General features: G+C 42.2%; 1 protein-coding gene and 1 long non-coding RNA gene across 3 annotated transcripts in view; one reads left to right on the forward strand and one right to left on the reverse strand.

The window, feature by feature from the left end:
• The window catches only part of bcor (BCL6 corepressor), a 54,839-nt gene that overhangs the window by 2,083 nt on the left and 40,676 nt on the right, over positions 1–12,080 (reverse strand). For both annotated transcript variants that reach the window (XM_010767041.1, XM_010767040.1), the window contains 2 exons: positions 3,390–3,556; positions 1,900–2,045 (listed from right to left, as the gene is read on the reverse strand). In XM_010767041.1, the coding sequence (XP_010765343.1) occupies positions 1,900–2,045; positions 3,390–3,556 (313 nt within the window). The remainder of the gene's footprint in view (positions 1–1,899; positions 2,046–3,389; positions 3,557–12,080) is intronic.
• Positions 9,666–12,080, forward strand: part of LOC104941875 (uncharacterized) — a 20,143-nt gene continuing 17,728 nt past the window's right edge. Inside the window, exon 1 of the long non-coding RNA XR_797943.1 lies at positions 9,666–9,760. This is a non-coding gene — a long non-coding RNA (uncharacterized lncRNA). The remainder of the gene's footprint in view (positions 9,761–12,080) is intronic.

Below are 12,080 nucleotides of genomic sequence, written 5' to 3' on the forward strand. Positions count from 1 at the left end.
GGTGTGGGTGCTGATGGTCAGGGGCCAGCGGCTGTACCACGGGGGAGGAGAGCGACTGTCTCCGCCGGGTTAGAGCTGGCTCAGCTCAGCGCAGGGCTGCCAGGAATCAAACAAGAACCACACACAGTCGCTGAGTCCACACACACACACACACACACACACACACACACACACACACACACACACACACAGAGCTGGATAAGCACAAACAGCGAGAGCAAAGTGTGTATTCAGCACACGCTTGCACACACACATTCACAGAGTGAGAGCTGGGCTTTGTGCCAGTTCCGAGGCGTGGGGCGTCTGGCGTGTGTTTGGAGGGATTAACGGCCTCCAGATGAGTGGGACCAGGTGGGGGGGGGGCAGCAATCGCTCGCTCTCACTAATTTTCTCCGGTGCGGCTCGATCTACCTCTCTCTCAGCTCAGTCAATCTCGCAGTCATCGATCCGTCCAGCCATGCTCTTTTCAAAATGCAACACCATCTTTCCAAGCATCTACATATAAATCTCCCTTTTGCACTAAACCTGCGCCGACCGTGAACTAACACCTGTTCATTTTCACCCTGATCTACCGTCTTTTCTCCCGCGGCTTGTCTCTTTTAGTAAATCCCCTGCTGAGTCGGAGTCAGATAATCGGTTTTAACTAGCTGCATGTTCATGTAATATTAAGCACCTGGCTGCAGGAGGAAGCGTGCGCCTGTGTATGCTCTCATTTCCTCCTTCTGTACACAAACTCGCAGAGTCTCCACTTTCCTACAAACATCCAGACTAGCCCTCTGACACTCACGCCCCGAACACAGACCACGTCACCCTCATGCGTGGCAGCCTTGTGAAAAGACTCTCACACACACGCACACAAAGGCAGAGTCTCCAGCCAGAGCGAAGCCCATTTCCGCACGTACGCTGAGCAAACACAGTTGGCGTTGCTTAGTAACCAGATAGAGGAGCTCAGAGGCTGCAGCACGCACCCCGGCGGGTTGAGACTCCCTGTCTAACAGGTGGTCGAGGGAGGGGGGAGAGGAGCAAGGGGGGAGGGCGCCGGAGGGGAAATGGGATGACAGAGACAGACATGTATTGTAGCGACGGTTGGAAAGAGGGTTTACAGAAAGAGACTCAACAGGTTGCACAGAGGTCAGCGCTTTGAGAGAACAGCTAACAGTGGATGAGTCAAGATTGGGGCGTTTGGGAACTCTGTTGCAGACTGATCTTTTCCAAAATTAACCCTTCCTCCACCTCCAATCTCCTGCTAACTGGAAACCCTCTTATACTCTTATTAATTCACTGCTTTTTCCAGCATGAATGATTGACTTTGAATACAGGAGGTATGAAACTTTCAACGACTGCACTCGTTGCAAAACAGTTAACTGCGCTGCCATTATTGAATTAAGGTAATAAAATCAGTCAAATCCAATCATATTACAAAGGTTAAAATGGGTCATGTCCTCTATTTGTAATTTACAGATTTTAGATGGAACTTCCAGACCATTAAGTATTAAAACTGCAGGCCTGTTTGTAAGCCCTTTTTTCCCAAACTCAACAAAACTAGCTCTATTGCTGCTTCTGATTATTTGGATGTTTATTATCCTAGTTCATGGATTAACATTATTCCTGATTTACAAAAGACGTCAAATCTCTCTCAAAGTCTTTTTTTTATAGCCAGGAAATTCCATGTTTACTAACTGATCAAACAAGTCCAATCCAGGTTCAAACTTTGAATGAAAATGACTGAAGGGTAGTTTCCACAGTAGTTCATGTTGCTCTTATGATTCACAGAGTTTTACTTTGAAGCTTTCCACAGGAGGCAGGGGAGGATATGGATTACAGCTAGTAACATCAGTGTTTCTATATTCCTGACTAAACCCCATCTATGAATATAACGTAGAGCCAGCAGGATCTTACCGCTGAGGAAGCGCTGCATGCCGTCACTGTGGGTCATCTTCAGCAGGCCGCGGCCGGAGTATGTGGCCAGGGTGGGGTCAGCGCCATAAGAAAGCAGGACTCGAACAACGTCCAGATGGTCATTCTCCACAGCGTCGTGAATCGGTCTAGACACACAAATGTACAGAGTTTAATATGGTGATGGAGTTTCAAAACAGCATTACAAATATAAACCCCTCTGAGTAATTTTAATACTTTGATAATTGATGGCTTCTTTGTCATTTTTGCAGGAATCTTTCTGGTAGAATTATTTACATGTACGTTTTCTTATTAACTATTTTGTCTGTTAAAATGCTGCTGGTCCTGCATGTCTCTATATGGCTCAACAAGCATGAAGCAGCATTACATTTTTGAACTCCAGAAAACGACATGTTGCTAATCTTTTTTGCTGTTTGTCATTGCCTAAAATAAATTCAAATAATGCAAAGTTATTTTTGTGTTTTTTTATACCCGTCTTATTCTATTCAAGCTTCACTTTCCATTTGCTTGGCTCTTTATTGATTTATTGCTGAAATGTGCTTTATTAATAAACGTATCTGCCACTTGCATGTACACAAAGTATATGCAATTTATACAGGGTTCATACACTTTTTCACCAATGATTTTCAATGACTTCTCCAGGACCTTTACCTAATTTTCCATGACCAAAAGAATTACTCTTTCTCAGCGGTACCACTGAAAATGGTTTATTTTAACATGGAACAGGAAAATAAGGTCTGCATCTGAAACATGTTTTGCCTATCTAAAACAAATAGGCTTACTAGCTTCTACAGGCTAAAGCAACTAAAATCTCTCACCAGCAAAATACCTCATCAGTTAAATGCCATTTTACGTTTCATTACGATACAGTATGTATTATCTTTATAGTATTACTATTTCGGCGATTAGATAACATATCAATTATATTTGATGCAACTTTAGTTACATTTCCATGACTTTTCCAAAACTTTGGGAAAAATATTGTTTTCCATAACTTTTCCAGGGCCTGGAATTAGCATTTTGAATGTCCATGACTTTTCCAGGTTTTTAATGACCGTAAGAACCCTGTTTGTATATATAGGACACTTTTTTGATTTTAGAAATGGCAGCACCATTGTAACTCTAAAACCACTAACGTTGCAAATCTGGAAATGCTTTATTAAAAGCTGCTACACAATGCACCGTTGAGACTGTGCACAGTGTCCTAGAACAGACCCCCTACTGTACATTTTAATAACACAGCAACAGAATCACAATTCATTCCAATTTAAAACTGCAGCTAATCTCTCAAATCACTGCTCTTGCCAAGCAAATGTAAAACCAATCCCAGAAATGTTGCTATGAGCAAACTCAAGTAACTTAATTGATGACTAAGTCAGACTCACCCTATTAGAACAAGCAGGGAAAAAAAGGAAAGAAAAGTTTGTTTGTTTATGTCAGTGTGATTTTGTGTGCATATGAATGATGTTTACCTAGTGCCATCCTGTGCGCTGCAGTTGATGTCTGCCCCGTAATCCAGCAGGTGTTGGACTATGCTGAGCCAGCCACGGGCGCACGCCTCGTGCAGAGCGCAGTATCCGGCGTAGTCTCTGTGATTCACCTCACTTACTCGGTTTCCTAGGCAGTACAGCACCACCTCCTAAAGAGAGCCAACACAGAGGGAGAGGAGGGTTTAATGCGTGTAGATTGGGAGTGCTTGCATTTATATGTGGCGACAACCCAAGCAACACAAGAGCCACACACGAGTCAGACGGAGCAGACGCAGACGCAGACGCAAACAGTCCTTCCCTTTACAGTTCCTGTGGGGGAGACATTAAGGAAAGGAGGAACTGAGTGTGTCACACTCAGTTCCTCCTTTCCTTAATGTCTCCCCCACAGGAACTGTAAAGGGAAGGACTGTTTGCGTCTGCGTCTGCGTCTGCTCCGTCTGACTCGTGTNATTCCTTTTTCTTGTACAGACCTGCACATGTGGAATCACATCATGCACACATGCATGTAATTTAACACACACACACACACACACACACACACACTACTCTGTGCTGTTCTCGATGCCCGTCCGACACCGTGCATATTTCATGTTCGTTTAGTTTTGTGAGCCGTGCCTCTGCACATGAAAGCCCACTCTCTCTTTCTTCCTCCCCTCGCTCACTCCCCTTTTATTCTCTCTCTCTCCCTCGTCTGCCTCGCTCTCTGAGCATTTGAAATGGTAATGAGGAGAGATTCTGCGGATGTCTTCATCCCTCTCCCCCTCGTGCCGGGGCCCCTCAGCTCTGCCCATTGAAAGCTCAGATAAAGGTGCAATCTGTCATTTATTCTCCTCACATGAATCACTTCTGATTTTCCCTCTTAAATCCATGTATGATCCAGGCAAAGAGGAAAACTAGATTGCATTTTAAGAGCCTTAGTCAGACCAACATCTATGATGGCAACCCCTAGGACCAGACTCATGGCACTGGAAATAAATCCACACTGACTTTTCAAATGTAACTGTAGTGAACTTTGACTCGCACATTTGCTACAACAGTCTTGAGAATATTGACCTTTCATGAAACAGAAAACTATCCTTCGCTGTGTCAACCCATCGAATATCATACATGTAACTCCACAATTTTAATCAGGAGGGGTCTGATCGAGATACAGCTGGCAAAAACATCATCTTCAATTCCCCATTTAAACATATTATGTAGTTGGTAACCAAGCTAGTTAGCTTTGAACTGTTTTTAGCTAACAATTAGCTTGTTTTTTAGAAAGCGATTAGCCAGCTAGCTATTTTGCTGACTGGTATTATTTAATTTTTTAACATTGTGCTAGCTGCAGTAGTGTATAGCATGCTAGCAGTTGTTTCACTATCCACAGTATTTTGGCAATTAGTCCTAAGTCATTACATCACCAAGCTTTCAAAGACTCATAGGCAAGGATATTTGCTATTAATTTAGAAACGCTTTATGGTATAACCAGAACAGTTAAATATAGCTAGTTTTTGTTTGAGACTGGATTAATTTATTTTGACTGAATATTACAAGTTCTTTTTTTTTGTCAGTGTGAGATGAATTAACCGTATATGCGATGGTTACATTATGGGGCTTCCACTGTTACCCCAGCAGTCATTCAACAGCAGGCTGGCTCTTACACAAACACATTCACATTCACACGAACATCAACACGCTGCACTTGTCAAGGCAGGCATCAAACTCACTGCTTAGACGTTTGGCTCTTTATCACACATGGAGAGCCATTCATGCATTACCTGCACATGTCATGCGCATTTAAATACTCACACGCACACACACACACATCTGTTGTATTATAGGCGCATACAAGGCAGCGCTATAAGGGGTTAAATGTCTGAGTGATGCATTGATTGCAGGCGAGCGCAGGGAAGCATTCTAGAGAGGGAGATTAGAGGACGGAGGGAAAGAGGAGGGGGGAGTGGTGTCTCATTTTACTGCGGAGGAGTGTGTGTGTGTGTGTGTGTGTGTGTGTGTGTGTGGGGCGGGAAGCAGGGGCTCTCGTGTTAAGCTCCTCGCTCTCTCCCAGCGATATTAAACACGGCTTCGGAGGTTTAGCGCTACGCCTCCACAGCCACACGCACACACACATACTCGTCAGCGGCACGGAAATACACGTACGAACACACATACACACACTTAGGCAAGCTGTATATCGACACTCTCTACCCGTCAGTCTCTCCAACACTTGCTCTCATTCCCTCGTACAGATCGACACACACACACACACACACACACACACACTCACACTCACACTCACACTCACACACACATCAAGAGCACGTGGAATCCCCCAGAGGGGAGCTTCAGCACAGCGCTCCTGAATCTCTCTCCAGCAGGCAAACAGAGTGTTGGCAGCGAGTGAAAACCAGTTGGAGCGATGTCCCCCNAGAGGAACACGTCAGGATGCCTGTGCATGTGCTTATTGGGACATAACGCATTTCTCCATGCGTATGTGTGTGTGTGCTCGTAATCAGCATGAGAGCTGTGTGTGTGTGTGTGTGTGTGTGTGTGTGTGTGTGTGTTTGTGTGTGTGTGTCTCTGTCTCTCAGGCCCTCATATCTCTCTGCCTGTGTGTGATAAGCCCAGAGCTCGCGGCGCTAAAACACCAGCGCGAGACAAGCGCTCTGTGCGTCTACAGGCTTGTATGCAAGTGTGTGTGTCGGGCGGTATGCATAAATTGGTGTGTCTCTGCGCACGTCTGAGTGTGCGTGTGTGTGTGTGTGTGTGTGAGTGAGCCCCAGGGGTCTGCCCCAGGCTTATCACACACAGGCAGTGAGCACACACACACACACACACGCACACTCAGACGTGCGCAGAGACACACCAANTGAGCGCGTTACGCTTTACAAAAATAGCGCTACTTACACAGGACAGCCGCTTAGCTGGGAGATCGAATCACGTTTTATTTGGCCTAAACGTATGCCCCGGTACTATTAAATTCCACTTAAATTAGCAGCGAGTGCGAGCGAGAGTGGAGGGCTGATAGAGTGAACGCGAGACACATGCGATTTAGGCTGTAAAACTGGATCTAAACACAGCTGCCTGTGTGCGTTTGATAAATACTTTCTGATGTTATATTTATGATATGCTACTTATTAGCTACATGGCCCTAACGTGTAAAGTTATACAAGCATTTGTACCAGTGCTTTTCACAAGTAGACTCTTGCAGGCCAGAGTAGCTGGAGTGATTCAACAACAACAAAAATACATATCTGAGAAGTGATCAGGACGAACAGAAAGAAGAAAAGGAAAATAAAGTTCACTGAAGAGACCAGGAGGATCAGAGTAGGAGGAAGAGGAGGAGATGAAGACATTAGTGAAGAAGAAGACATGTAGGCTATATGAGGATTGGAATAAAGATGAAGTGTCAGAAAGAGGGACAGTGGCAGTGATCAGGAGGCAGATGAAACTTCAGTTGGACCACATGGTATGTTCTTATTCTGCAGCACAATCTAGCAGCTCTTAGTATTGACAAATATTTATTGAAACGTGTTGCTGCACAGGTCACCTTTAGCTCTCTTAAGAGATGGGTGATGTCATTTGTGTACTTAATTATAACTAAGTACTTTTACTATACTTACAGTAAGCAGAATTCTGAGTATTCTCTGAATCGGGTGCCTTTTGGGTCTTTACATCTTTGAAAAATGAAACCAAAATGTTTGGTCATAACATCTGGTAGTGGACTACTTACATGTTCCCACCTCAGGCACAGAATATAAATAATTACTAGGAATTTCCTTGAAAAAATGTAACAGGGCTGAAGTTTTTGACAAAAAGTAGGCCTGAGACCTTGTTTAGCTAAGATATGGCACCACATGGAAGTCAAGGACATTACAAAATTGTAATATTTTGTAATAAATAATTATTTAATATTATTAATTCATATAACAGAGTTGAAATGTTGAGCATGTCAATCTTAATCTGAAAATACAAAAACTGAAATAAGAGAAGAAACTGACACTTGCCCATCTTTTCTTCAGAAGACTTTTGTGATGTAATTCCCTCAATGCAGATCACACATGGACTGATCCATTATTTTAGCTTAATAGGAGGGTAAATGGTATGGCTTGACGGGGTTGAAACAAACTGAGGGACGTGTGTCAATATTGCAATTTCAAGTATTTTTTCAGAATTTCTTTTTGATCAGTTAAAGTTGACAAGCATATGATTATATTAGCAGCAACATTTTGGGATAATTGCCAATTTTGATTTGTTTATTATTAAATTAATATGTAATAATGCTTAGTGAGGACATGCAAATATGTCTGTCTACTACTACTAAGACAACCATTTTTTTAAAAACAAAATATATATATACATTTAGTTTTACATTGTAAGGCAAAACAACCTGTTCCATTAATTAATTGCTTTAAAATACATTTTGTAGTTTCCTTTCATTTAAAATTATTGAAGTAAGCTTGGGGGACTCAAAGGGCACCCGATTGTTTGTCTGAACACCTTGTTTCTCTTGTGCATTAAGAACACTTGTGTTAGGGCATGAATTAACAATAAATAGATTATATACAGTAAATACCACGTACTCTCCGCCCTCCCATGCCACACTGGCATGACCTCTTGCCCCCCCTTTGCCCCCCCATGTAAAATGTTCTAGAACCGCCACTGCCGACGGGTAATAATGGATTTTGACGGAAATGTTGCGATCCTGTCCGTCAAAATGACGGACAGTGAAAAAGTGCAACCTCTGACTGGAACATATTCAATCAGATTGTCAGATGGCAGTGGTTTGCCCTTGCTGCACACACCACTGAAACCCCAAGCCACTTATTAAAAACAGATGTCACAGGCATCAAGAAGAGATTGCCTTACAGTGATTTAGCAGAGTAGGGACCCAGGCTGCATGTGTTACAGCTTTCCTCATATGATGATTAATGTGTTGTCAGGTTTAGAGTGGTCTCGGTTGTGCAGGTTCGAGAAAACAGCAAAGAAAGCCCAGCATAGCTATTTTTCCCAGTATACATTTGGACAAACTAACCTGAGAAAAGCATGGATGTAAATACCACAATGAATGAGGGCTCAGTTTGCTGTTTCAGTTTCAGGGTCAAGGCACTGTGCGTGCTGGTTCACTTTCACAATGTAGTGGATTATTATTGGGACACTTAAAGTACAATGCCATTGTTAAGGTTATCAGTAACACCTGTGCTTCCCATACAAGTACAAAAAAACTCCATGCACCAAACAGAAGCACACATCTAGTAATAATGCTGAATAAGGCAGAAACAGCTCTAATCTGCCTCTGATTTGTTTACAATTACAACGCCCTAATTAGTTTCACAGCTTTCATCATAACTTAGCCAATCTAAGACATGGATGACCCTGTTTTTCTTCTGTAAGTTAATCAGTGGCGCATGAACCTAAAACCAGTGACTCTCGATTAAAATGATACTTTGATCGCCGTGGGCTAGGTCCGTTACGATATGCATCCTAAGCCCCGCCTCAAATGAGCTGAATTTAGCTTTTAGTGCAGTTTACAACTTTTTGTAATACATTTTCATTATTTCAAGAGTTGGTCCTGTGTTGTTGTGTTAGGGTTAACTTAAAAAAAACAAAAACATTTAAGTTCAATGGGAAAAAGTATTTTTGGTCCCAATGATGTTAAGTGACAGAAGTTTTCCACGATTTTCACATTACAAAAATGTGCTTTAACGCCAGGATCACTCCCTAGGGGCTTTAATCCAACATATGACAGCAATCAGTACTAGCTAGAGAAGCAGAGAAGCAGAGTGTGTGTTTTTTAGAGCAATGAGCCTTCAGAGGATTGAGAGGTTGTTGTCGGAATAACAGACTGTCGAACAAATTGGCTTTCACACCGTTGGGAAATGTTTTCGGAATATGGGGGTTTTGGAACAATTAGTCTCATTTAGCCACTTGGTCGCAACAACATTTTTAAAGACATGTGAAGCCTATATTGCCTCTAATTAGGGCAACAATTGGACAAGACTGTTCTCAGGTTTTGTATAAATTCATCAATCCATCTTCTCCCGCTTATTCGTGGTCGGGTCGCGGAGGTAGCAGTTCCAGCAGAGAGCCCCTCTTAAAATAATAATAAGTGGCGACCATTTTTCATTTTTGATTGTTTGTTATGTGGATTTGTAGTATTTGTGTTACTGGCATAGGCGACACAGGCGGTCGCCTAGGGCGCCAGATCTGGGGGGCGCTGCGCTGGTAGCTCTGGGAGGGAAAAAACATTTTTGAACGTTGGCGCTCATCCAAATGTTCGGCCTCGATGTAACAACATTCATAATTAAGTAAATGTAACACCCTTTTCACCCCGGTTACACGTTTAGTTTTCCCTGTACGGTGGGCGCTAGGTTAACTAGGTAAAATAAGATATGAATGAACAACAAAATTAAAATAAGCTACATTTATTTGTTATTGGCTATGGTAGGTTATTGGTTATGTTCACATACTTATTTGATTATTAAAATGTAAACCGATCTTTTTCATATGGGCGTTTTAGAGTTGTACCCCCTAGATCAGGTCTCTAGTAATTGTGTGCTCAAAGTGCACCAGATTGAAGCATTTTACTGTAAAATGTTCAAAAAAAAATCGCATACCCCCGGACCCCCCTAGAGGATGTGACGTCCACCCCCCAATTCAAACATGTTCATACAATACTGAATACATTTGAAGCCATTTTGACGTCTATTACCTATGTCAATAAGTTTCTGTTTTTGCAGTGTATTTGTCTTTTGTAGAGATTTTTTATTTATTCTTTACACATAAAATGTCGCCTAAAATCTCACCTAGGGCAGCAAATTGTCTAGAACCGGCCCTGGTACTAGGCCTCAAGAGCCTTTCTTGTGCTGATACATAGAAACAAATTGGCGGGGCGCACTTCGCACGCGCACACACTAAAAAATTCCACGCGCTCCGCGCTCACATTATGCTGGGCCCACGTGCCTTAGCACCGCTGCTATGACTCCATCCTAGGGGAAACACTGATATTGATTCTGACTTTTTTACATCCAACTCACAGGTTTATCATTATTTTGAGAACATTTTTTATTAATTTAACCCTTTTAGAAGGGAAGATATGGTCATTTGTTCTGGGAATGTCATTTTCGAGCCTGAGACCTGAAAAACAGGCTCAGGGCTTAACAGGTTCAAATCAAACTGCATTGGCTAAATCAAAGGAAATGTAAATGCTTGGGGAACAATTGTACTGCCCCACGATCAAGCTGTGTCACGAGGAGTTGTTTTTCTTTCACTTAAAGCACAAGGCTTATACCCACTTTCTGAGAGCAATGTTGCCAAATATTTTCCTATGGAAGAAGCTAGCACTAGCTCCAAAAGTAGCTAAAAGCGCAGGACAGATGACGTTACATGCACAATTGCATATTGGTGACGTCACAATGCAATATTTTTCCTAAAGCTTGGTGGTCGCTGTGGGGGTTCCACCAAAAAAAGACATTGGGAATAATTTGATTATACTATATTATGTGCTTTTTCCCTTATGGTCTGAGTCAATCGCTTTAGGAGTTTAGGTTGATAAAGAAAGCTTTCAAATGGAAAGAAAACACTGCCCGGTAACGGGTTGTCCTGCAGCAGACAGGTCAAATATCGATTGGAAAAACGATTGCATCGCAAGAACCTTTTGTAAATATTTCAAAAGTAGATACCATTGTAGATGGTGCCAACATTGTAAACTACGAAAACGATATTAAAAAGAAAAGACTTCAAGAAACGGCATTAGTTTTAGACTGGTAACTGTATAAAAGCGATTTTATGGAACTGCAAAGTGAATGTGTGGCAGTTCTCTGTGCGGGGGTTATGCAAAGTGTAGCAGAAACGTTTTATATTACTTAGACAGTTTAACTGTTAGGTTTGGAAGAAATAAAATTTTAAAAAATGTTTAAAGGCCTCAAAACACACGTAGAGACCTGACTCAGCAGTAAATGTGAATGTTAAGGGCTAATGATGTAAGAATGGCATTAAGGTACATGCGTAAAAGGAGATATAGTTTTCACCAGGTTGGTTTTGCCAGACATCCGGTTGCTCAGTGTGTCACGGACTGTCTACACATTTATAGCGCAGTGGGGTTTTGTCCTGCATCGGAAGTATTTGCTCTCTTGGGATTAGCTTTAGCCCCAAAGCGATGCCAGAGATGGAGTTTAGAGCGGCTAAATTTGTCCATAATCATTTAAACCTCGTATAAGTATGGAAATGCTAGAGGATTTTGAGCATTAAACTGATTATACGGGGTAAAATGTCATATAACTTATGGATAGTTTACAGAAACTAAAACGGGAACACACAATCCTTAAGCATTGATCTACTCATTTTCTATCTTGAGGTGTTATTAAAAAAAAGAGACCACAATATTTGCATATCCAAATGTCTCAATGCAGGTGCATCGGAACAAAGCATCACATATCAAAGCTTCAGATTTGTATACACGCGGCTTACACAATACACCACAAATGAAATGAATAAGCTATTTTGATTGAATGTTTTGATAAGAAGTCAGTAGAGACTGTTTGGTAACGTGAACCTCTGCTCTGCAGTCAACAGATCCTGACTTTACAAGAAATGCGACGAGCCAAACCGACCTACATGCACATGACGTCGGCTGCCAAAGGAAAGCGAAAAATGAACTGGTAATGTGCCTCTGGCTTCTTCTACCTGCAG

Source organism: Notothenia coriiceps, unplaced genomic scaffold (genome assembly GCF_000735185.1).
Source record: "Notothenia coriiceps isolate Sejong01 unplaced genomic scaffold, NC01 NC01_scaffold00004049, whole genome shotgun sequence".
NCBI lineage: Eukaryota > Metazoa > Chordata > Actinopteri > Perciformes > Nototheniidae > Notothenia > Notothenia coriiceps.